The sequence below is a fragment of the Ranitomeya imitator genome, chromosome 5 (assembly GCF_032444005.1).
Source record: "Ranitomeya imitator isolate aRanImi1 chromosome 5, aRanImi1.pri, whole genome shotgun sequence".
NCBI lineage: Eukaryota > Metazoa > Chordata > Amphibia > Anura > Dendrobatidae > Ranitomeya > Ranitomeya imitator.
In genome coordinates, this window is record NC_091286.1 from 184,421,305 (window position 1) to 184,448,896 (window position 27,592).

The window sequence follows — 27,592 nt, forward strand, 5'->3', positions numbered from 1 at the left end:
GGGGCGCAGGATGGGAGCAGCACATGACAGAACGGGGGCGCAGGATGGGAGCAGCACATGACAGGATGGGGATGAAGGATGGAGCAGCACATGACAGGATGGGGACGCAGGATGGAGCAGCACATGACAGGATGGGGACGCAGGATGGAGCAGCACATGACAGGATGGGGACGCAGGATGGAGCAGCACATACCAGGATGGAGACCATATATCAATATAAATGCTCGCCACCCGGGCGTAGAACGGGTTCAATCTATAATATAACGCTGGGAGCGTCACTCTGTCCGAAGCCTTTATAGACTGCGCAAGCGCTGGCGCAGTCTAGCCCCCACAGAGTGACGCTCCCAGGAGATCGCGGTATGCGTAAGCACTGAACGCACACCGCGATCTCCACCGGAGAGTCAGGGACCGCCAGGAGGGTAAGTATATTCACCTGTCCCCCGTTCCAGTGCAGCGTGCGGCTCCGTCTCCCGGGTCCTCTGCTGTGACGTTCACAGTTCAGAGGGCGCGATGACGTGCTTAATGCGCACCAGGGCCGCCCTCTGACTGACCAGTCACTGCCAGAGGAGCCGGAAGATGGTGGCGCGCAGCGGTGGAACGGGACAGACAGGTGAGTATAGCAATTGCTGGGGGGCCTGAGCTGGCGGCGATACCGGCACCTGACACCCACAGCGCGCCGGTGTCCCCGCCTTCTCAGGCCCCCCAGCACTCGGCGCCCAGCGACGATAGGTGAGTATGGTATTTTTTTTTTTTATATATGGCAGTAGCATATGGGGCATATACAATGGAGCATCTTATGGGGGGCATATAATACTACGGAGCATCTTATGGGGGGCATATAATACAATGGAGCATCTTATGGGGCCATAAACCATAATGGAGCAGTGTACGGGGGCATATATTATGGAGCATCTTATGGGGGCCATAAACCTTTATGGAGCAGTGTACGGGTGCATACACACTGGAGCGTCTTATGGGGGCCATAAATCTTTATGGAGCAGTGTACGGGGGCATACACACTGGAGCGTCTTATGGGGGCCATAAACCTTTATGGAGCAGTGTACGGAGGCATATACTATGGAGCATCTTATGGGGGCCATAAACCTTTATGGAGTAGTGTACGGAGGGCATACACTATGGAGCATCTTATGGGGGCCATCAACCATAATGGAGCAGCGTATGGGGCATATGGATGGGGAAGCAAATTAAAGAATGGTGGCGCAGGATGGGAGCAGCACATGACACAACGGGGGCGCAGAATGGGAGCAGTACATGACAGAACGGGGGCGCAGGATGGGAGCAGCACATCACAGAATAGGGCAGCACATGACAGAAGGGGGGTGCAGGATGGGAGCAGCACATGACAGAACGGGCGCAGGATGGGAGCAGCACATGACAGAACAGGGGCACAGGATGGGAGCAGCACATGACAGAACAGGGGCACAGGATGGGAGCAGCACATGACAGAAGGGGGGCACAGGATGGGAGCAGCACATGACAGGATGGGGGCGCAGGATGGGAGCAGAAAATGACAGAATGGAGGCGCAGGATGGGTGCAGAACATGTCAGAATGGAGGCGCAGGATGGGTGCAGCACATGTCAGAATGGGGGCGCAGGATGGGAGCAGCACATGTCACAATGGGGGCGCAGGATGGGAGCAGCACATGTCAGAATGGAGGCGCAGGATGGGTGCAGCACATGTCAGAATGGGGGCGCAGGATGGGAGCAGCACATGTCACAATGGGGGCGCAGGATGGGTGCAACACATGACAGAATGGGGGCGCAAGATGGGTGCAACACATGGCAGGATGGGGGCGCAGGATGGGTGCAGCACGACAGAATGGGGACGCAGGATGGAGCAGCACATGTCAGAATGGGGGTGCAGGATTGGAGCAGCACATGTCAGAATGGGGGTGCAGGATGGAGCAGCTCATGACAGGATGGGGACGCAGGATGGGTGCAGCACATGTTAGAATGGGGACGCAGGATGGAGCAGCACATGTCAGAATGGGGGTGCAGGATTGGAGCAGCACATGTCAGAATGGGGGTGCAGGATGGAGCAGCTCATGACAGGATGGGGACGCAGGATGGAGCAGCACATACCAGGATGGAGACCATATACCAATATAGATGCTCGCCACCCGGGCGTAGAACGGGTTCAATAGCTAGTATATATATTTATTTATTAATATTTCATCCAGCGCTAGATAGCAGAAAAGCCGGTAATTCTATTGCCGGCTTTTGCCATCTCCTTCTCAAACCCGACATGATATGAGACATGGTTTACATACAGTAAACCATCTCATATCCTTTCTTTTATTACATATTCCTCTTTAGTAATGTAAGAAGTGTCTTTGTGTCAAATGAATTACCCCATATCCCACCGCTACACGGGAATGGGAAGAGAGAGGCTAAGTGCCAGAATAGGCGCATCTTACAGATGTGCCTTTTCTCGGGTGGCTGGGGGCAGATGTTTTTAGCCAGGGGGGCAATAACCATGGACCCTCTCTAGGCTATTAATATTTGCCCTCAGTCACTGGCTTTCCCACTCTGGCGGAGAAAATTGTACGGGAGCCCAATTTTTTTCCGGGATTTATCCCTTTAATTTAATAGCTAGAGACCCCAAATTTGACACAAAGACACTTCTTACATTACTAAAGAGGAATATATATATATGCTAGCCACCTTAGGGAGAGACCCAAGTTGGGCTAAATGTAGCGTGACGAAAGAGACCGAAAAGCCCTCTACTTAAAGGAAATACATAGTGGATGCTTTCCTGAAACGGAAAGTACTTGCAAGCAGCATAATACAAAGAATAGCAGGTTTACCCAGAATCCTTTGCAGTAGGCGGAGCTATGCAAATCATCTCTTTCCACCCCTGTCTAATCCACAGCGCTTGGAACCGCCAAGCGTGCAATGCTGCGGATTAGTTTCTAAATTTACACAGCCAACCAATTCCTACCTGTGGACACGTGTTTCGGGCTTTAGGCCCTCATCAGCACAGGGCTGGAATTGGTTGGCTGTATTTAGAAACTAATCCGCAGCATTGCACGCTTGGCGGTTATATCTCACTGACACAGTATGTATATATATTTATATATATACAGTATATATATATATATATATATATATATATATGTCTCACTGACGCTATATATATATATATATATATATATATATATATATATACTAGCTGAAGAGCCTGGCGTTGCCTGGGCATAGTAAATATCTGTGGTTAGTTATTGCACCTCACTTCTCTTATTTTCCCATCACGCCTCACATTTCCCCCTCACATCTTTCATTTTCTCCCTCACTCCTCTCATTCCCCCCTAACACTTGTAATTTCGACCTCTGTAATTTTCCGATCACTCCACTATTTTCCCTCACTCCTCTCATTTTGCACTCATACCTTTTCATTTTCACCTCTCACCTCTCATTTTCACCTCAGTATATTATTATTATTATTTATTACTATTTATATAGCACCATTGATTCCATGGTGCTGTACATGAGAAGGGGTTACATACAAGTTACAAATATCACATACAGTAAACAAACTAACAATGACGGACTGATACAGAGGGGCGAGGACCCTGCCCTTGCGGGCTTACATTCTACAGTATACAGTACACAGTACAGTATACAGTACAGTATACAGTATATAGATGTTTGTCATCTCCCTTATATATAGTATACAACTGTATGTCATCTCCTGTATATACCTGTATGTCGTCTCCCCTGTATATAGTATATATCTGCTGTGTGTCATCTCCCCTGTATATAGTATATACCTGTATGTCATATCCTTCTATATATAGTATATACCTGTATGTCATCTCCTCCTGTATATAGTATATATCTGTGTGTCATCTCCTCCTGTATATAGTATATACCTGTATGTCATCTTCTATATATAGCATATACCTGTATGTCATCTCCTCCTGTATATAGTATATACCTGTAGGTCATCTGCTCCTGTATATAGTATATACCTGTATGTCATCTCCTCCTCTATATAGTATATACCTGTGTGTCATCTCTCCTGTATATAGTATATATCTGTGAGTCATCTCCCCTGTATGTAGTATATACCTGTGTGTCATCTCCTCCTGTATTAGACCTCGTTCACACGTTATTTGCTCAGTATTTTTACCTCTGTATTTGCAAGCTAAATTGGCAGCCTGATAAATCCCCAGCCAACAGGAAGCCCTCCCCCCTGGCAGTATATATTAGCTCACACATACACATAATAGACAGGTCATGTGACTGACAGCTGGCGTATTTCCTATATGGTACATTTGTTGCTCTTGTAGTTTGTCTGCTTATTAATCAGATTTTTATTTTTGAAGGATAATACCAGACTTGTGTGTGGCGACATGTATGTAGCGACTTTTGTGAGATGAGTTTTGGGTGGCAACATGCGTGTAGCAACTTTTTGTGTGTCGAGTTGCATGTGACAGGTTAGTGTAGTATAGTAAGTTGTGTGCAGCAAGTTTTGCTCATGGCGAGTTTTGCGCATGGCGAGTTTTATGTGTGGTGCCTTTTGAGTATGTGCAAGTTTTGTGTGAGGCAACTTTTGCATGTGTTGCAACTTTTGTGCATGTGGCAATTTTTCCGCGTGTGCAAGTTTTGCGTGTGGCGAGTTTTCCATGAGGTGAGTTTTGCACTTGTGGCGAGTTTTGCATGAGCCTAGTTTTTGCATGTGGCGACTTTTGCGCGTGGCGAGTTTTGAGCGGCGACTTTTGTGTTTCGACTTTTATGTGGCGAGGTTGGTGTATGTATGGTGAAATGTGTGCTGAGGGTAATATGTGTTCAAGCACGTGGTAGTGTGTGGCGCATTTTGTGTGTGTGTTCATATCCCCATGTGTGGTGAGTATCCCATGTCGGGTCCCCACCTTAGCAACTGTACGGTATATACTCTTTGGCGCCATCGCTCTCATTCTTTAAAGGGACACTGTCACCTGAATTTGGAGGGAACAATCTTCAGCCATGGAGGCGGGGTTTTGGGGTTTTTGATTCACCCTTTCCTTACCCGCTGGCTGCATGCTGGCTGCAATATTGGATTGAAGTTCATTCTCTGTCCTCCATAGTACATGCCTTTCACTTTTTTCCTCATTATGTAGATTGGGGCAAAATTGTTTGGTGAATTGGAACGCGCGGGGTTAAAATTTCGCCTCACAACATAGCCTATGACGCTCTCGGGGTCCAGACGTGTGACTGTGCAAAATTTTGTGGCTGTAGCTGCGACGGTGCAGATGTCAATCCCGGACATACATACATACACACACACACATACACACACACATTCAGCTTTATATATTAGATATATATATATATAACAGTATATATGTTTTAATGAATATTTGAGCCCATGGATCCATTGTATGTCCGTTTTGCAAGCCGGCGAGAAAATCTCGCAGTACGGATGCCATACGGATTACATACGGAGGAAGACATGCGCAAAATACACCCTGCCTACGGATGACATACAGATCACTATTTTGGGAACATTTCTATGTATTACGGCCGTAAAAAACGGACCGTATTTTCATACGCCTAGTGTGACGCCGGCCTAAGTCTGCAGTCACTGTGTGACTGCAGACTTCTGAATCACCTAGCGCACACACTGTTTGCTGCAAGGATTAACCGGTTTCTGAGCCAGGACCGTAGGGTATGTATATTACCAGCAATAGCCAGTGTTGTGACCTCGCTCCATATATTTGTATTGAGTGAGACCACATCTACTGGACTGCCTGTTCTCTACACGTGGCACAGCCTCACTCCATACAAGTGTATGGAGCAGAGGCGTAGCTAGGGTTTCAGCTTAGGGGGGCGGGGGGGTGAAAAATCTGAGTAGCTGACTACAGCTACGTGGTGCACCCTAATTGTGAGTATAGTGGAACATCAGCAGATGACCGCGCTGTGATTGAAAATAAATCTATATACAAAAACAAACACTGATATTACTATATGGAGACCATATAATGGTAGATACCAGTCCAGAAGACCATATAAGAGGTCACAGCACAGTTACAGATGGTGACTTACAGCTGATGTTACTTCTTATGGAGTCGTCACTTTTCCAGTCTTTTCCATCTGGCCCAGACAGACATGATGACTTCTTCAGCCAGGACTCGGCTGCAGAGATTATGCAACACCCCACAGGTTGTTACAGTGATGTTGCCTTCCTTTTGGGGAGGGCGATATCATGCTTGGAGGCAAGAAGGATTCTCTTTACCAGGTAATGCACCCACATTCAACACATTCCGAATCCAGGCCAGAAGTGGGAGCTCTGAATCCAGATTCAGGTGCGCTTCCCTCAGATAGATATTTCCTGGTCTGGAGGAGGGGTTAGACAGTCTGTTGGAGGGAGAGGAGAGAGAAGGAAGTCTGGAACAGAGAGCAGACAGCGGAGCCATGCAGCCAGGACCGATCTGCAGCTACAGGGAAGGAAGTGAACCCGAGGGGTTGAAAGTGGTGGAGCTACTGAGGAAAGGAGCAAAGTGGAGAAGAAAAGGGGCTCAGAGGGGAACTGTGACCGGGCACTCTCAGAGCCGGAGCTCAGAAACCGGGCACCGGGAGCCCGAGATTGTGGATAACTGCAAGGTCCAAAGTAGAACTGGAGGGCATAGAACTGTATGTGATTTGCCCACACTACACCTGAAGGTGAAGCAGCACCTGAAGAGCCTGTGTCATGATATGATGTCATGATGGAACTAGAGAGAGTACAAAGGAGGGCAACAAAATTAATAAAGGGGATGGGAGAACTACAATACCCAGATAGATTAGCGAAATTAGGATTATTTAGTCTAGAAAAAAGACGACTGAGGGGCGATCTAATAACCATGTATAAGTATATAAGGGGACAATACAAATATCTCGCTGAGGATCTGTTTATACCAAGGAAGGTGACGGGCACAAGGGGGCATTCTTTGCGTCTGGAGGAGAGAAGGTTTTTCCACCAACATAGAAGAGGATTCTTTACTGTTAGGGCAGTGAGAATCTGGAATTGCTTGCCTGAGGAGGTGGTGATGGCGAACTCAGTCGAGGGGTTCAAGAGAGGCCTGGATGTCTTCCTGGAGCAGAACAATATTGTATCATACAATTATTAGGTTCTGTAGAAGGACGTAGATCTGGGGATTTATTATGATGGAATATAGGCTGAACTGGATGGACAAATGTCTTTTTTCGGCCTTACTAACTATGTTACTATGTTACTATGTTACTATGATAGATACCCTATAAAACAGCTCAAGTTGCCCACCATACAGGTAACTGTCCCAGGACAGGAGAGAGAGGACTTTGCCAGCAGCTACAGGCAGCAGGGACCTCACACACTAGCGCAAGTAGGAAGGCTTACGGACCTCAACTGGGAGAGGGATTCACTACTGCCTCTAGGCCGGCCCATACCATCACTGTTCCTGGTACTCTGGACTGTAGACTGCTATTGTCAGTAAACCAGGTAAAGACTTTATAACTTTGTGTCCTCCACTTATTTGCTGGCATACACCATCCTTGCCCATACATCTTGGGAGCCCTGGGGACCATCTTGCTGCAACAACATTACCCCAGAGGACCCCTTTAAACAGAGTCGGTCCCCTCTGACCACAGGTGGTGTCACAAACACAAACTTTAATACAAAACCCTTTAAAAGACCTCCTTTAATTGAGTGCCCAGGGCCACTGACCGGGTCACAGCCACCTTGACATCCCCTTTAAGTGCGACTGGACCTGGTACCAAGTACCCCACTGCTCAATTACAACAACATCACATCTAACTTGTCACATCCCCAATCCCGTCCCCATCTATCCACAACCTTGACAAGCTCCTCATCCTGCTGATACCCCAATACTGAGCCGTTGCTGCCATGTGTGTCCTAGAGCACCTGCTGTGTGGTACAATAACGGCTTCTCTTACCACCCCACATAATACTGCTACCACGGTGCCCCTTACATAGTAATAAAGATTCCTTTGTGCTCTCTAGATAATAAAATTCACCCCTAGAAAACATTGATGCCCTATGCTAGTGCCCTCCACATTTTGTCCCTAGAAAGTAATAATACCACATATGCAATTTTGATGGTCACAGTACTCTGAGTGCCCCTATAACAATAATGCTTAAGTGCCCACTTAACATTTAAAAATGTCACCTAAGTAGCCCCCATGTAGAGCTCCACTATACACAGTATGATGAGCCCACAACTCCCCTATACACAGTATGATGAGCCCACAGCTCCCCTATACACAGTCTTATGCCAACAGAGCTCCACTATAGAAAGTATGATGCACCCCAGAGCTCCCCTATATACAGTATAATGGGCCAACAGCTCCCCTATGCACAGTATAATGCCTCCACAGCTCCCCTGTACACAGTATGGTGGGCCCACAGCTCCTGTATATACAGTATGATGTCCCCCACAATTTCCCTTTACACAGTATAATGGGCTAACCGCTCCCTTATACACAGTACAATGCCCCCACAGCTCACCTGTACACAGTATGGTATGCTCACAGCTCCCTTATACACAGTATGATGGGCCCACAGCTCCCATACATACAGTATTATGTCCATTAGAGTTCTCCTACACATAGAATGATGTCCCCACTGCTTCCCCAAAACACAGTATAATAGTTAATAGTGTTCTGACACAGTGTATTGCCTGCACTAAGAGTCACACTGCCAGGAGGAAATTAACTTTATTCCTCACTGCAGCCTCGGGGGCGGCGCCGACACAGTTTCAGTCACCGTTTTGTATATAGAGAGCGGCAGCTGTAACTGCACCTCTTACCCTGACTGACAGCCAGCGCAGCAGCCTCTACCACCCAGTAGCTGCACACTGGTGCCCCTATAAATAATAATGCTTAAGTGCCCACTTGACATTTAATAATGTCCCCTGAGTCCCCTCATGTACAGTAATAATGGCCTCAGCATTGCTGATGTCAGCAGGCGGTCAAGTGACGACTCTTTTGGCTTCTGTCAATTCTCTTCTATTGAAAGAAACCAAACCTTTCTAGTCGACACAAACATATAGTCCATGACCGCCTGATAACGCCAGTGATATTGGGGGCTCAAGCAGCAGGCGCTCCCTGTCATGATTTGGCAGTCTGCTCATAATTAAATTATTAAAGCACCACTCTATCAGGGTTGTTTTTTTCACTGCTGGAGTGGTGCTTTAAGCGCAAGTCATATACTCATCCTCAGGGCCGGCTCCAGGTTTTTGAGGGCCCCGGGCGAAAGTCTCAGTGGGCCCCCCCTTTAACACATACCACGATTCATGATCCCATATAGCACAGCCATGTAGTAAATAACACAGCCCACGTAGTATATAATAGCCACATAGCATATAACACAGCCATGTAGAATATAACAGCCCACGTAGCATATAACAGCCCATATAGTATATAGCACAGCCACATATTATATAACACAGCCCACGTAGTATATAACACGGCCCACATAGTATATAGAACAGCCATGTACTATATAGCACAGCCCACGTAGCATATAACAGCCCATATAGTATATAGCACAGCCACTTAGTATATAACACGGCCCATGTAGTATATAGAACAGCCATGTAGTATATAGCACAGCCCACGCAGCATATGACAGCCCATATAGTATATAGCACAGCCACATAGTATATAACACGGCCCACGTAGTATATAGAACAGCCATGTAGTATATAGCACAGCCCAAATAGCATATAACAGCCCATATAGTATATAGCACAGCCCACGTAGTATATAACACAGCCATGTAGTATATAGCACAGACATGTAGTATATAGCACAGCCCACGTAGTATATAACGCAGCCATGTAGTATATTAGCACAGACATGTACTCACTGTTATAGTTACAAAAAAAACACTCCTCACCTCTCAACGTGCCCGCGCTGCTCCCTGCTCCGGTCTCAGCGGCTGCCGCTGCACTGACACAGCGAGTGCGCAATTATGTCATCACGCACCCGCAGCGGCAGTGTCAGAGGCAGAGTGGGGAATGATGGGAGAGGGAGCGGCAGGTGACGCTCTCTCCTCTATCATTTGCTTTGAACTTTACCGGTAGACGCCGGTATAGTTCAATGGTGTGCTGGGAAAGTTGGCGCTTGGGACAGGCAGGCCCCACTGCCTCACAGAGGCCCCATAGCGGCTGCGTGATGTGCCGCTAGCTGAGGGCCTCTGGGGGAGCGGGGGCCCTAGGCAGCTGCCTGCCCCTAACGCCGGCTCTGAATGGGCCCCCCTGTCTCCCCAGGGCCCCGGCATTTGCCCAGGTACGCCGGGTGCTGACGCCGGCCCTGCTCATCCTCCACCGTATTTACCGCTTTTTGGCACCACTCCAGTACCACTGCTCCATCTTGTGAGCGCAGCTTCTGATTGGACAGAAGTTAGAAGCAACGTGATAAGTGCTCATTGTAAGTCTATGAGGGCCAGGAAGAGGCTCTCATAGACTCAGTGACCTCCATACCGCTCCATGAAACACTGTGGCAGTGGACATGTCACAAACTGCAGGAGATGGACCCAAGCGGTGCGATGATGAAAACAGATGAAAACACCGGAATGTGAGTATCAGACAGTCGGTCTTGGATTTAAAGCTCCATTCCAGCAGTGAAATAAAAAAAAATGCTGGTGTGGTGCCTTAAATGTGATGCAGCTCATGGCTTACCCAGCTGGTAAGTATAATTAGCCCCCTACCTCCCCATCCCAGAGAACAACTATTACATGTGCTGAAGTGCATATAATCTCATAACCAAACCGTATAATAATCAGCCTCCCCAGTGCCGTCGCCACTCCCCCACCTCAGCCCTCACAATACCCTTGTCTTCTCCCATTCACCTCAGCCCCACAACACCATCATCCTCTTACATTCACCCCCAGTGCCCTCTCTGTCTCCCCCACAATACCCCCACTCTCTTACATTCACCCTCCAGTGCCCTGTCCCCCTCCCCACAGTACTCCATCCTCTCACATTCACCCCCCAGTGCCCTGCCCCCCTCCCCCACCTCAGCTCCCACAATATCCGCATTGTCTCACATTCCCCCCCAGTGCCCTTTTATCCTCGCCCACCTCAGCCCCCACAGTACCCCCCATCGTCTCACATTTACCCCCGTGCCCTGTTGACCCTCCCCACCTCAGCCCCATAATACCCCCATCCTCTCCCATTCACCCCCCCAGTGCCCTGTCCCCTTCCCCCACCTCAGCCCCCACAATACCCCGTCCCCTCACATTTACCCCCCAGTGACTATGACATGCCTATCAATCTAATACCTTTTATCCCCACTTACCTTATCACTGAAGTGGCATTGCAGGTTCCCAGTGGGCCCCTTCATGTGACGGGGCCCGGGGCCAAGGCCCCCCTCTGCCCCCCAGTAGCTACGATACTGGTATGGAGCAAGGTCGCTCCTACTAGTCGGGCTCTGGCCAGATGTATGTATAAAATGCATACATACCCCCAGATCCCGACTTAGAAACCGGCGCATCCCCGCAGCATACAGTGCATGCACTGGGGGGATTCATAAGTCTGCAGTCACACACAGTGATTGCAGACTCATCATTTTTGACCAGACAACCCCTTTAAGCTGAATAAATCTCCTCCATTGTTGTATTTGGCAGATAAACATTCATCTACCCTGGAGGCGGATGCTTACCATCATTCATATTATTAATTTTCATGAAATCATGAGTTACTTTAGAAGCAGAAAAGTAATGATCGAAAGCTTCTTATTCAGATCTGTAAAGTAGTTCATGATAAAATGATTTTCTAGCAATAACAGAAAAATGCAATAATTAGACAAAGCAATGTGCTAGATCAATGAAATGTGGTGTAAGTGATCAATATGGAGATGGATGCAATATGTCATTAGCGATATATTAGATTTCACCCACAAGTATATGATAAGCAAAGTCACCTGAAAAAACATCACTTGTCACTAGAGATGAGCAAACTTTTCAAGGCTCAGTTTGGCCATGTTTGCTAAACTTCCCGATGTTCGCCAAACAGCATTCAATTCAATGGGAGGCAAAACCAAACGCATAGATAACACGTTCAAGAAGGTCTAAAAGCTGCCGAAACAGCTCATATTAGGGGCAGACATCATGAAAAGTGGCATCAATTGGCCCATCAATTGCGCTACAAATAATTTTAAAAAATTGACGTAGCTTCCCCTGTAATTTTGATAACCATCCAGCCAAAACGGACATCTGGGGGCTGCAAACTTCAGATGTCAGCGTTAGCAAGGCTAGTTATCGAGAATAGAGGGGTCCCATATGGTTTTAATTACCGTATATATTCGAGTATAAGCCGACCCGAGTATAAGCCGACCCCCTAATTTTGCCACCAAAAACTGGGAAAACTTATTAACTCGAGTATAAGCCTAGGGTGGAAAATGCAGCAGCTACCGGTGAATTTCAAAAATAAAAATAGATGCTCCATACCGTTCATTATGTGCCATATAGTGCTCTGCACCGTTCATTATTGCCCCATAGCTGTGCCATATAGTGCTCTGCACCGTTCATTCTTGCCCCATAGCTGTGCCATATAGTACTCTGCACTGTTCATTATTGCACCATAGCTCTGCCATATAGTGCGCTGCACCGTTCATTCTTGCCCCATAGCTGTGCCATATAGTGCTCTGCACCGTTCATTATTGCCCCATATCTGTGCCATATAGTGCTCTGCACCGTTCATTCTTGCCCCATATATGCTCCTTATAAAGCTGTGCATCGTTCATTCTTGCCCCATATATGCTCCTTATAAAGCTGTGCACCGTTCATTCTTGCCCCATATATGCTCCTTATAAAGCTGTGCACCGTTCATTCTTGCCCCATATATGCTCCTTATAAAGCTGTGCACCGTTCATTCTTGCCCCATATATGCTCCTTATAAAGCTGTGCACCGTTCATTCTTGCCCCATATATGCTCCTTATAAAGCTCTGCCATTGCTGCTGCTGCAATAATAAAAAAAAAAAAAGCCATACTCACCTCTCTTGATTGCAGCTCCCGGCGTCTCGTTCCGGTGTCTCGTCCCAGCGTCTCTCTGCACTGACTGTTCAGGCAGAGGGCGCCGCGCCACTATATGCGTCATCGTGCCCTCTGACCTGCACAGTCAGAGCAAGAGGACGCGGAAACAGAGCGGCGCCGGGAAGATGGAGCAACGCCCGGCGTGTGGAACGCGGACAGGTGAATATAAAATACTCACCTAGTCCTGCCGCTCCTGACGCTGCCCCTGCCTGGCACACTGTCTCCGGGTGCCGCAGCTCTTCCTGTCAGCGGTCACTGGCACCGCTCAGAGGAATGAATATGTGGCTCCACCCCTATGGGAGTGGAGTCCATATTCATTTCTCTAATGAGCGGTCCCAAGTGACCGCTGACAGGAAGAGCTGCGGCACCCGAAGACAGTGTGACAGGCAGTGGCAGCGTCAGGAGCGCCAGGACTAGGTAAGTATGCCTCAGCGCCCTCTCCCCCTCACCCGCCGACCCTGCCGCCCACCGTAACTCGAGTATAAGCAAAGAGGGGCACTTTCAGCCCAAAAATTTGGGCTGAAAATCTCGGCTTATACTCGAGTATATTCGGTATTTAAAAAAACGATGTGGGGTCCTCCCCATTTTTGACAACCAGCCAAGAGAAAGCGGACAGCTGAGGGTTTGTATTCTCAGGCTGGTAAGGAGTCAAGGATATTGCCAACCCTCAGCCTAAGAACAGCAGCCCGTAGCTACCCAGAAAAGGCACATCTATTAGATGTGCCAGTTCTGACACTTTGCCTGGCTCTTCCCACTAGCCCTGTGGCGGTGGCAAGTGGGGTTCATATTTGTGGGGTTGATGTCACCTTTGTATTTCCTGGTGACATCAAGCCCACAGCTTAGTAATGGAGAGTGTCTATAATACACCTATCCATTACTAATCCTATAGTTATATTGTAAATAAAGAATTAGAAATAAAAACAAAACACACTTTTTTTTTATTTAAAAATAACAAAAACACAGTTATACTAACCTAATGCCCAATTAAATTGAATCCCTTGTCTCCTGTAATAAAATAAAAATAAAAAAACAATTTCCTTCATCTGTCCGACGTTCTGTCCCACATGTCTGGGGATAAATAGTTTTCAACCTGGACGGAGCAAAGATGCAGCCGTTAAGGCTGAGAACCACTGGTGAAAGAGCTGCTGCGAGTGCAGCGTCAGTGAACTGCGGTGACCTCATCAAGGTTACTGGAGGTCACTGAGGCTGCGTTACCATCCGGGCCCAGCTTGAACTGCGGTGACCTCAGCATCATGAGAAAAAGTCAGTGAATTCACAGCAGTTCACCGTGGTCAATTCACTAAGCAATTAGAGTTATATTTTGCAGTCAATTATATTCAACTAGATTTTAGCCATCTCCCTAGGATTTTGGTTTTCTTTGCTCCATAATTAATTGATAGGACTGCTATAACTAATATGTTACCAGTGTCAGTGCTTTGATTTCTATGTGACATTCTGGAACTTTACTTTTAAGAACTTTGCATATAAAAACCGAGAAATTGATTAAATAAGTGTGACGGTAAAATGCTGTCATCATCTTAATCTGCAGTCTATTTTTCCTACAGGGCCTAATTACAAATGGTACATTTGTTCGTGCCACCTACACGCAGTAATGCACGTTTTCATTTTCTTCCCATAAATTTACCCTCATAAGAGGATTCCTGGCTTCCCTCCTCCCCTCAGCATCCCCTTTACCAACCAGACTGAGTTTTTAGACTATTAGGAGTATGCACACCAAGGCCGGTTTCACATTTGCCTATCTGTGTGCAGCGTATGATCATGTGTCTTACGTACATATCTTTAACATTGGGACAGGGACATGCATTTGCATCAGTTCACATGCGGATGCGTAAGCATGTGTCGTTTTGCGGTGTGCGGCGGGGTCCGGCGAACGCAACATGTTGCATTTTTTGAGGCGTCAATTACGCGCAATCACCCGCATGCAGAGGATTGTGGATGGAGTGCATGAAAACAACGCATTACTGTCTATGGGAACAAATGCATATGCAGGGACATGCATACGCATATGTTCGATGCGCTTGCGTACTTCGGACTGCGCATGTCCAGGAACTGTTTTGACACACGCCCATTGAGACCTGCCCTATTGGAAATATCGAATGAATGCGCATAAACAACGCTAACACAGTCAAAAATGCATGCATACGCAGCACAGCGGTTTTTTTGCCGTGATGCATAAGCTGATGCAGATAAAAAACGCAGCGTAAACATACGTTTTGGCATGCGCTTGCACATGCAGATGATATACTGCGCACAGAAATGCTGATGTCAACCTTTCCTAATCCAGTACATTTAAAGGACAATTGTCAGCTTTCTTCTGAGGATTATGGTCGTGAACTTGTTAGTAGAATGTAAGGAAAATAATAGTTAGATGCAAGACTTTTTTTTTTGTATACAGATTTATATTTTAAAGGGAACCTGTCAGCAGATTTTGCCACTATAAGATGCGGCCACTGCCTTTCCGGGCTTATCTATAGCATTCTATAATGCTGTAGATAGGTCCCCGGTCTGACCTGCAAGTGAATAAAAATAAGCTACATTATATTCACGCGGGGAAGGGGGGGGAGGCGATCCGGTGTGGTCCGGTCCGATGGGTGTCACAGGTCCGGGTCCGGCGCCTCCCATCTTCTTGCGACGCCGCCCTCCTGCTTCTTCATCGCTCCCCGGCATCGGCTCTCCTGCGCAGGCGTACTTCTCTGCCCTCTTGAGGACAGAGTAAAGTACTGCAGTGCGCAGGCGCTGGGAAAGGTCAGAGAGGCCCTGTGCCTGCTCACTGTAGTACTTCACTCTGCCCTCAAGAGGGCAGAGAAGTACACCTGTGCAGGAGCGCCGAAGCTGGGGAGCGATGAAGAAGCAGGAGGGCAGCACAGCAAGAAGATGGAAGGTGCCGGACCCAGACCTGCGACACCCATCGGACCGGACCACACCGGATCGCCTCCCCCCACGTGAATATAACGTAGCTTAGTTTTCTTCACTTGCAGGTCGGACCAGGGCTTATCTACAGCAATATAGAATGCTGTAGATAAGCCCTGAAAGGCAGTGGCCGTATCTTACAGCGGCAAAATCTACTGACAGGTTCCCTTTAACATTTTGGGCACAAAACTGTCAACCTGCACTGCGTAGAGGGTTAGTTTTATGACGTGATGATACTTAATGGAATCAGTAAGGAGGAGAGCCATATTTACAAATACGGAGCATTACAAGGACATGTAGTGAAACCTGTGGAGTACTCACAGTTTTTTTTTTTAGCTTGAAGTTTTCTTTGTGCACAAGAATGACTGCCCTTCTAAACACTGCAAGGAATAAAACAAAAATAAGTAAAAAAAAAAAAAAATGAAAATTCATATTTATTTACACAGATAAAACATATGCACACAGCTTGAAAGGATTGGCTTTTCACCACCTACTCCTTCTAGAAGCGGTGCTCTACCTTCCACCCAGTACACTAGGTCTCATGAATGTGACAATCACCGAGAAGATTACAACACCATGCACAACTTGGATTTGTTATGCAATGTACATTATATTCCCAGTGTTGGCATTAATTTGATGACTTCATCCCCTTCACGACCAGAGGTATTTCCGTTTTTGTGTTTTCATTTTTTGCTCCCCTTCTTCCCAGAGCCATAATTTTTTTATTTTTCAGGCAACAGTCATGTGATGGCTTGCTTTTTGCAGGACAAGATGTACTTTTGAAAGACACCATTGGTTTTAACATATCATGTACTGGAAAGCAGGAAAAAAAATACGGTGAAATTGCAAAAAACAATTCCACAGTTTTGGAATTGTCTAGGTTCTTTTTTATTTAAGTGGTGAAAAAAAAATGGAACCATTTTCTGAGACCTGTAGCGTCTCCATTTTTCGGGATCTGGGGTTGGGTGAGGGCTTATTTATTTGTGTGACGAGCTAACTTTTTTATTGATACCTTATTTTGTAGTTATGATCTTTTGATTGCCCGTTATTGCAATGTTGCGGTGATCTAAAAAAGCATAATACTGACAGTGCCGAAGCCCGTACCAAACATGGGGAGTCCAACATCGGAGTACTATTACGCCCAATGTTCGGAAAGGTGTTAAGCCCTGAAGTAGGAGACCAAGGACAGATACAGATATACTGCTTCTGATACAGCATACACAATGCCAAATCTTAACAAAAGAATGGGGTCTCTCCCACTCTCTGCAGTTCTGTTGCCAAGTAACAGCTCGCTCGTTCTATAGCATTGATTATCAAAACAGTACAAACACTAAATGTTCATTAGTTTGTCTAAAGAACTTCATATTACAAAAAAATGCTTTTTAAGAGTATACCTTTTAGTTTACAAAGAAAAGGCTTTCCTTTCAATGATGAAATTCAACAAGTTATCTGCATATTGTACAAAGCAGAGCACAGTGGAGATGAGCGATCTTTTGAAAATCAAATTCTCTGGCATTGCCAAATTTTCAGAAAAAGTGCAATTTGCATCAAATTATTTTGCACCAATTCCATAATTAAATAGTCTCTAATTGCCTGGAAAATTTGTGTAGTACTCTGTGAGTTACCCTTGGAATCAAATGAAAATGTTTTGAGCTCTGTGATGCAAATGCAGTCTTTATAATGTCCAAATGTATAAAACCTATCCAGTTAGGGGAAAATGGATGGTAACTAGAAGTAACCAACAGCATATTTTTTTTACAGCTGAATATTTTTGAAAAGGAAAACAAAAAGCAGCACCAAAAGAAAACAAATGGTGCAAAAAATCCTTCCAGGTATATACCAAACCTCATGCTATTATCCAGAAAAAGGAAGGCAGTACTCCAACAGAAAAAATAAATGTGGTTTATTGGCCCATGTGCGATGTTTCAGTCCAGGATGTGGACCTTTCTCAAGCAGTTATTGAACTGAATATTTATTGAGTTTTTCAATATAAAGATACAGAATACAGAAAAAGAACATACACTCCCTGACAGAAGTTATGTTGATTATCAATGTTACAGTATTTAAATAAAAGCTTATAACCTGCAGTTAATTTACACAACCAATGGATGAATTTATTGTTTTGAAATCTGAAACCCTCCGAAATGTGGTTTAGGTTAAGAAAATAAATTGGCATCAATGCAGAAATATTCATCCATTCCTTCCTCAGCCCACAATCTACCAAAACTCTTGTGCATGCCCTCACCATCACCTGCCTCTACTACTGCAACACCCTCCTCTGTGTCCTCCCTGCTAACTCTCTTGCACCACTCCAGTCTGTCCTCAACTCTGCTGCCCGGCTAATCCACCTCTCTCCTCGCTACTCCCCTGCTTCTCCCCTCTGCAAATCCCACCACTGGCTCCCCATTCCCCAACGAATCCAGTTCAAACTACTAACACTGATCTACAAAGCCATCCACAACCTGTCCCCTCCCTATATCTCTGAACTAATCTCCCATTATCTTCCCTCACGTAATCTCCGATCCTCCCAAGACCTCCTACTCTCCACCACACTTATTCGTTCCTCACACAACCGCCTCCAAGGTTTCTCCCGAATATCCCCCATCCTCTGGAATTCCATGCCTCAACACGTCCAACTATCCACCACCCTCGGCTCCTTCAGACGGAACCTGAAAACCCATCTCTTCAAGAAAGCCTACAGCCTGCAATAACCATTCTGCCACCTCACCATCGCCAGAGCTGCCGCCTTGCCCCTACCTTCTGTCTCTTCCCCACTTTCCCATAGAATGTAAGTCCGCAAGGACAGGGTCCTCTCCCCTCTGTACCAGTCTGTCACTGTAAACCTGCTTACTGTAATCGATATCTATAACCCGGTATGTGACCCCTTTCTCATGTACAGCACCATGGAATTAATGGTGCTATATAAATGAATAATAATAATAATAATAATAATAATCAGTTAATGGACACAGAATGGTGAGATTTTGGCAAGACAAAAGTTTTGTCGCCCACAGAAAGTAATGTGATATTCAAACAAATAATTAACTTAAAATACAAATATATGTTGCATAACATTGGTGAATGAAGTTGTGGTGCTATTAGAGTCATATTTAATACTCAATACTTGGTCAGGGCTCCTTTTGCATCAATTACTGCATCAATTGAGCGTGGCATTGAGGTGATCAGCCTGTGGCATTGCTGAGGTGTTATGGAAGCCCAGGTTGATTTGATAGCAGCCTTTAGCTCATCTGCATTGTTGGGTCTGGTGTCTCATCTTTCTCTTGATCTCATATAGATTCTGTATTTAGATAAGGTCAGGCGAGTTTGCTGGCCACTCAAGCACAGGGATACTGTTGTTTATAAACCAGGTATTGGTACTGTTGGTAGTGTGGACAGGTGCCAAGTCCTGCTAGAGAATGAAATTTCCATCTCCAAAAAGCTTGTCAGCCAATGTAAGCATGAAGTGCTCTAAAATTTCCTGTTCGACGGCTGCACTGACTTTGGTCTTGATAAAACACAGTGGACATCAGCAGATGACATAGCTCCGCAAACCATCACTGATTGTGGAAACTTCATACTAGACCTCTAGTATCTGCAGACCGGACATAACTGCAAGAGAAGTATGCTGCCTTCCAGGTGCGATGATCAAGGATGTGACCGATAGGATACCAAAGCTCTTCAACTCCAAGGACGTCCACCCATTTCTTCTGATACATGTTGGCACCAATGACACGTCAAGGAAGGACCTACCGACAATCTGCAAAGACTTTGAAGAGTTGGGGAAGAAAGTAAAGGAACTGGATGCACAGGTAGTTTTTTCTTCTATCCTTCCAGTAGACGGGCATGGCACCAGGAGATGGAACAGGATCCTTGATGCAAACAACTGGCTAAGACGATGGTGCAGACAACAAGGATTCGGATTCCTGGACCACGGTGTGAATTACTTGTACGATGGACTCCTCGCCAGAGACGGACTACACCTCAACAAACCTGGGAAACACACATTTGCCAGAAGACTCGCTACACTCATCAGGAGGGCGTTAAACTAGAAGAAGAGGGGACGGGAAGAAAAACATTAGACTTGAACAAAGAAGATCCAGGAAAACATACTCAGAAGGGAGGTAAGAACATTTCTAAAACAATCCACAGCGAGGAGATTGGAACAAAACAAAATCCTCTAAACTGCATGCTCGCAAACGCCAGAAGCCTGACAAACAAGATGGAAGAACTAGAAGCAGAAATATCTACAGGTAACTTTGACATAGTGGGAATAACCGAGACATGGTTAGATGAAAGCTATGACTGGGCAGTTAACTTACAGGGTTACAGTCTGTTTAGAAAGGATCGTAAAAATCGGAGAGGAGGAGGGGTTTGTCTCTATGTAAAGTCTTGTCTAAAGTCCACTTTAAGGGAGGATATTAGCGAAGGAAATGAGGATGTCGAGTCCATATGGGTCGAAATTCATGGAGGGAAAAATGGCAACAAAATTCTCATTGGGGTCTGTTACAAACCCCCAAATATAACAGAAACCATGGAAAGTCTACTTCTAAAGCAGATAGATGAAGCTGCAACCCATAATGAGGTCCTGGTTATGGGGGACTTTAACTACCCGGATATTAACTGGGAAACAGAAACCTGTGAAACCCATAAAGGCAACAGGTTTCTGCTAATAACCAAGAAAAATTATCTTTCACAATTGGTGCAGAATCCAACCAGAGGAGCAGCACTTTTAGACCTAATACTATCTAATAGACCTGACAGAATAACAAATCTGCAGGTGGTCGGGCATCTAGGAAATAGCGACCACAATATTGTACAGTTTCACCTGTCTTTCACTAGGGGGACTTGTCAGGGAGTCACAAAAACACTGAACTTTAGGAAGGCAAAGTTTGACCAGCTTAGAGATGCCCTTAATCTGGTAGACTGGGACAATATCCTCAGAAATAAGAATACAGATAATAAATGGGAAATGTTTAAGAACATCCTAAATAGGCAGTGTATGCGGTTTATACCTTGTGGGAATAAAAGGACTAGAAATAGGAAAAACCCAATGTGGCTAAACAAAGAAGTAAGACAGGCAATTAACAGTAAAAAGAAAGCATTTGCACTACTAAAGCAGGATGGCACCATTGAAGCTCTAAAAAACTATAGGGAGAAAAATACTTTATCTAAAAAACTAATTAAAGCTGCCAAAAAGGAAACAGAGAAGCACATTGCTAAGGAGAGTAAAACTAATCCCAAACTGTTCTTCAACTATATCAATAGTAAAAGAATAAAAACTGAAAATGTAGGCCCCTTAAAAAATAGTGAGGAAAGAATGGTTGTAGATGACGAGGAAAAAGCTAACATATTAAACACCTTCTTCTCCACGGTATTCACGGTGGAAAATGAAATGCTAGGTGAAATCCCAAGAAACAATGAAAACCCTATATTAAGGGTCACCAATCTAACCCAAGAAGAGGTGCGAAACCGGCTAAATAAGATCAAAATAGATAAATCTCCGGGTCCGGATGGCATACACCCACGAGTACTAAGAGAACTAAGTAATGTAATAGATAAACCATTATTTCTTATTTTTAGGGACTCTATAGCGACAGGGTCTGTTCCGCAGGATTGGCGCATAGCAAATGTGGTGCCAATATTCAAAAAGGGCTCTAAAAGTGAACCTGGAAATTATAGGCCAGTAAGTCTAACCTCTATTGTTGGTAAAATATTTGAAGGGTTTCTGAGGGATGTTATTCTGGATTATCTCAATGAGAATAACTGTTTAACTCCATATCAGCATGGGTTTATGAGAAATCGCTCCTGTCAAACCAATCTAATCAGTTTTTATGAAGAGGTAAGCTATAGGCTGGACCACGGTGAGTCATTGGACGTGGTATATCTCGATTTTTCCAAAGCGTTTGATACCATGCCGCACAAGAGGTTGGTACACAAAATGAGAATGCTTGGTCTGGGGGAAATTGTGTGTAAATGGGTTAGTAACTGGCTTAGTGATAGAAAGCAGAGGGTGGTTATAAATGGTATAGTCTCTAACTGGGTCGCTGTGACCAGTGGGGTACCGCAGGGGTCAGTATTGGGACCTGTTCTCTTCAACATATTCATTAATGATCTGGTAGAAGGTTTACACAGTAAAATATCGATATTTGCAGATGATACAAAACTATGTAAAGCAGTTAATACAAGAGAAGATAGTATTCTGCTACAGATGGATCTGGATAAGTTGGAAACTTGGGCTGAAAGGTGGCAGATGAGGTTTAACAATGATAAATGTAAGGTTATACACATGGGAAGAAGGAATCAATGTCACCATTACACACTGAATGGGAAACCACTGGGTAAATCTGACAGGGAGAAGGACTTGGGGATCCTAGTTAATGATAAACTTACCTGGAGCAGCCAGTGCCAGGCAGCAGCTGCCAAGGCAAACAGGATCATGGGGTGCATTAAAAGAGGTCTGGATACACATGATGAGAGCATTATACTGCCTCTGTACAAATCCCTAGTTAGACCGCACATGGAGTACTGTGTCCAGTTTTGGGCACCGGTGCTCAGGAAGGATATAATGGAACTAGAGAGAGTACAAAGGAGGGCAACAAAATTAATAAAGGGGATGGGAGAACTACAATACCCAGATAGATTAGCGAAATTAGGATTATTTAGTCTAGAAAAAAGACGACTGAGGGGCGATCTAATAACCATGTATAAGTATATAAGGGGACAATACAAATATCTCGCTGAGGATCTGTTTATACCAAGGAAGGTGACGGGCACAAGGGGGCATTCTTTGCGTCTGGAGGAGAGAAGGTTTTTCCACCAACATAGAAGAGGATTCTTTACTGTTAGGGCAGTGAGAATCTGGAATTGCTTGCCTGAGGAGGTGGTGATGGCGAACTCAGTCGAGGGGTTCAAGAGAGGCCTGGATGTCTTCCTGGACCAGAACAATATTGTATCATACAATTAGGTTCTGTAGAAGGACGTAGATCTGGGGATTTATTATGATGCAATATAGGCTGAACTGGATGGACAAATGTCTTTTTTCGGCCTTACTATGTTACTATGTTACTATGTATGTTACCTCAAGCAGCTTGGATTGTGTCCCTCTCCACTCTTCCTCCAGACTATGGGACCTTGATTTCCATTTGAAATGCAAAATTTACTTTCATCTGACAACAACACCTTGGACCACTGAGCAACAGTCCAGTTCTTTTTCTCCTTAGCCCAGGTAAAACGCTTCTGGTGTTGTCTATTGGTCATGAATAGCTTGACACAAAGAATGCGTCACTTGTAGCCCATGTCCTGGATACTTCTGTGTGGTGGCTCTTGAAGGAATGACTCCAGCACCATTCCACTCCTTGTGAATCTCCCCTAAATGTTTGAATGGCCTTTTCTTAACAATCCTTTCAAGTCTGTGGTTATCCCGGTTGCTTGTGCACCTTTTTCTACCACACTTTTTCCTTCCACTCAACTGTCCATTAATATGCTAGGATACAGCACTCTGAACAGCCAGCTTTTTTAGCTATGACCTTTTGTGGTTTCCCTCCTTCTGGAATGTGTCAATGACTGGCTTGTGGACATCTGTCAAGTCAGCAGTCTTCCCCATGATTGTGGAGCCTACTGAAACAGACTAAGGGACATTTTTAAATGCTTAGGAAGCCTTTGCAGGTGTTTTTTGTTAATTACTCTAACATACTGAGATAATGACTTTTGGGTTTTCTTTGGCGGTAAGCCATAATCATCAACATTAACAGAAATAAACACTTGAAATAGATCACTGATGGTAATGACGGTATGTCTCTTAATCCAGAATACCCACTGCACCCCAGAATCCCATGTACTCCTCTTCCTCTGCTCTAACTGGTACCCTGCTGCTTTTTCCCTGACTTTAATTCCATGTATCATACTTCAAATTCACTGAATTCATATTGATATGTCCGTGCTCCTCACACCTAGCCCTATCCTTCCATCTGATTTGGTCTCTTTCCTCAGCTTTGATGTTAGTCAAATGTTCTATTTATGCTAATTGCTCCCTGCTGTGAACTGTCCTTCTGCTCCTTCCTCCTCCCTGCTCTCTCACCTGTCTTCATTTCACAGACACTTGAAGGATATATAAGTTGAATGGAGCAGGTCAGATATGACCTTGGTCAGATGTGACATCATTTGAAGTGTAACATCAGAAATATACCAGAATCAGATGTCTGGTCAGACGGTATGACTAATCATTGTTTTCTAATTTTACTGACCTTTTCTTCTCTTATCCTGCTCTTTAACCATGCTCACATTTGCCCTCACCATTTTTGCGCTACTAATTCTCACTCTCCTTCGCTATCCCCAAAGTCCTGCATCTCCCCCTTTCTCCTACCCCCACCTCGCTTCATCTGCAGATTGGCTTCTTAACCTCAGACCTCTCCTACTAAAATATAATATAAACCGATCAATCTCCTTCACCCACCTGCTTTCCCTTTCTCTGCTTCTGCTCACTGCTGGCAACATATTCCCCAATCCTGTCTCCCCCGCCTCATACATCCCACTAATCCTCACCCCTATACTTCTCACACTAAGAGAATATACCGCAATCCCTCACACTTAGAATCTGTGTCATTGACCCCCATCCCCCTGCTTCCTCTCTCTGGAGCACTTTGGAATGCCTGCTCCATCTGCAACAAGCTCCACATGATCCACGATCTCTTTACTTTCCACGATCTTTCCTTCCTGGCCCTCACTGAGACCTGGCTGACGCCCCCGACACGGCATCCCCTACTGCACTAAGTTACGGTGGCCTCCACTTTACCCACACTCCTCGCTCTGGCAACAGACTTGGCAGAGGAGTGGGTTTCCTTCTGTCTAGAAACTGCTCCTTCAACCCTATCCAACCCCCACCCTCCCTTTTCCTCCCTTCTTTCGAGGTTCACTCTGTCCGTATCTACTCTCCCTCTAATCTCCAAATGGCTGTCATATACCGACCACCAGACTCAGTCACTGCCTTCATTGACCAATTCTCCACCTGGCTCCTTCACTTTATCTCTGCTGACATTCCCACCATCATCATGGGCGACTTTAATATCCCTACTGACACCCAACAGCCAGCAGTCTCCAAACTCCTATCCCTTACCTCATCCTTTGGACTTATTCAGTGGTCCTCCACAGCCACCCACACAGACGAACAACCACATTGACCTCATCTTCACTCGCCTCTGTTCCCTATCTAATCTCACAACCTCTCCCTTCTTCCTATCTGACCACCATCTACTCACCTTCTCATCCATGTCCTCCTCACCTGCCCCCCATGTCCAGCCACTAGCACATCCTCACAGAAACCTCGCACACCTAGACATTTACAGACTCTCAGACTCTCTTCTACCTCTGTCCTCCATATCTTCACTCTATGAAACGGATAGCGACACCGCTTTCTATAATTCTACCCTCACATTAGCCATAGACTGTCACCCCCCTCATGCATGACAAAGTGCGACAAATCAATAGGCAACCCTGGCACAACAATCTCACCAAAAAACTCCGACAAGCATCAACAACAAGTGGAACACAATTGTGAAGTTGAACAAAATGTATTGGTTATTTTACATTTTTGTGGAAATTCAAAAACTGAAAAGTGGGGCGTGCAATATTTTTCGGCCCCTTTAGTTTCAGTGCAGCAAACTCACTCCAGAAGTTCATTATGGATCTATGAATGATCCAATGTTCTCCTAAATGCCTAATGATGCTAAATATAATCCACCTGTCTGTAATCAAGTCTCTGTATAAATGCACCTGCTCTGTGATAGTCTCAGGGTTCTTTTTGAAGCACAGAGAGCAACATGAAGACCAAGGAACACAACAGTAAGGTCTGTGATACTGTTGTGAAGTTTAAAGCTGGATTTGGATACAAAATGATTTCCAAGACTTTAAACATCCCAAGGAACAATGTGCAAGCAATCGTATGGAAATGGAAGGAGTATCATACCACTGCAAATCTACCAAGACCCGGACGTCCCTCTAAATTTTCATCTCAGACAAGGAGAAGACTGATCAGAGATGCAGCCAAGATGCCCATAATCACTCTGGATGAACTGCAGAGGTCTAGAGTTGAGGTGGGACAGTCTGTCCATAGGACAACAATCAGTCGTACACTGTACAAATCTGGCCTTTATGGAAGAGTGGCAAGAAGAAAGCCATTTCTCAAAGATATCCATAAAGAGTGTTGTTTAAAGTTTGCAACAAGCCACCTGGGAGACACACCAAACATGTGGAAGAAGGTGCTCTGGTCAGATGAAACAAAAATCGTCATTTTTGGCAACAATGCCAAACAATATGCTTGGCGTAAAGGCAACACAGCTCATCACCCTGAACACACCATCCCCAATGTCAAACATGGTGGTGCATTTCATGGTTTGGGCCTGCTTTTCTGCAGCAGGACAGGGAAGATGGTTAAAATTCATGGGAAGATGGATGGAGCCAAATACAGGACCATTCTTGAAGAAAACCTGTTGGAGTCTGCAAAAGACCTGAGACTACGATTGAGATTTGTCTTCCAACAAAACAATGATCCCAAACATAAAGCAAAATCTACAATGGAATAGTTCACAAATAAACGTATCCAGGTGTTAGAATGGCCAAGTCAAAGTCCAGACCTCAATCCAATCAGGAATCTGTGGAAAGAGCTGAAAACTGCTGTTCACAAACGATCTCCATCAAACCTCACGGAGCTCGAGCTGTCTGCCAAGTAAAAATGGGCAAGAATTTCAGTCTCTCAATGTACAAAGCTGATAGAGACATACCCCAGGCGATTTGCAGCTGTAATCGCAGCAAAAGGTGGCGCAACAAAGTATTAAATTAAAGGGGCCGAATAATATTGCACGCCCCACTTTTCAGTTTTTGATTTTACACAAAAATTTATAGTAACCAATAAATTTCGTTCAACTTCACAATTGTGTTCCACTTGTTGTGGATTCTTCACCAAAAATTTACAATTGGTATCTTTGTGTTTGAAGCATGATATTTGGGAAAAGGTTGAAAAGTTCCAGGGAGCCAAATACTTTCGCAAGGCACTGTATCTTCATTATCCTTCAACCCAAAACAACTGTTCAGCACATTCAACTCTCTCCTCCGCCCACCACTGCCGCCTCCAACTCCCCTAAAGTCTGCTGAGGACTTTGCCACCTACTTAAAAAATAAGATCGACCAAACAATGCAAACCTTTACTGTTCAACACTCCAACCACTCCAAATACCCGACATCTGCCCTTCTCTAATAACCTCCCTCTCCAACATCACTGAAGGAGAGCTTACTCACCTCCTTTCCAAATCACACCTCACCACCTGTGCACTTGACCCCATCCCTTCCTACCTGCTCCCCAACCTCACTAACATACATGAGTATGTATGTATTCCAGCCCTAACCCATCTCTTCAACCTATCACTATCTTCTGGTACCTTCCCCTCCCCCTTCAAACATGCCACCATCACACCCATCCTCAAAAAACCTAACCTTGACCCAACTGCTACGTCTAGCTATCGCCCCATATCACTGCTCCCATTTGCTTCCAAACTCCTTGAGCAGCATGTCCATGCTCAACGTTTCTCCCACCTCTCATTTAACGCTCTCCTTGACAACCTCCAATCTGGCTTCTGCCACCACCACTCCGC

General features: G+C 45.4%; 1 protein-coding gene across 5 annotated transcripts in view; it reads right to left on the bottom strand.

Moving 5' to 3' along the window:
• TIAM2 (TIAM Rac1 associated GEF 2) overlaps window positions 1–27,592 on the bottom strand; it is an 810,124-nt gene that overhangs the window by 18,499 nt on the left and 764,033 nt on the right. For all 5 annotated transcript variants that reach the window (XM_069769403.1, XM_069769402.1, XM_069769404.1 and 2 more), the window contains one exon: window positions 16,272–16,330. In XM_069769403.1, coding sequence (XP_069625504.1) covers window positions 16,272–16,330 — 59 coding nt within the window. The remainder of the gene's footprint in view (window positions 1–16,271; window positions 16,331–27,592) is intronic.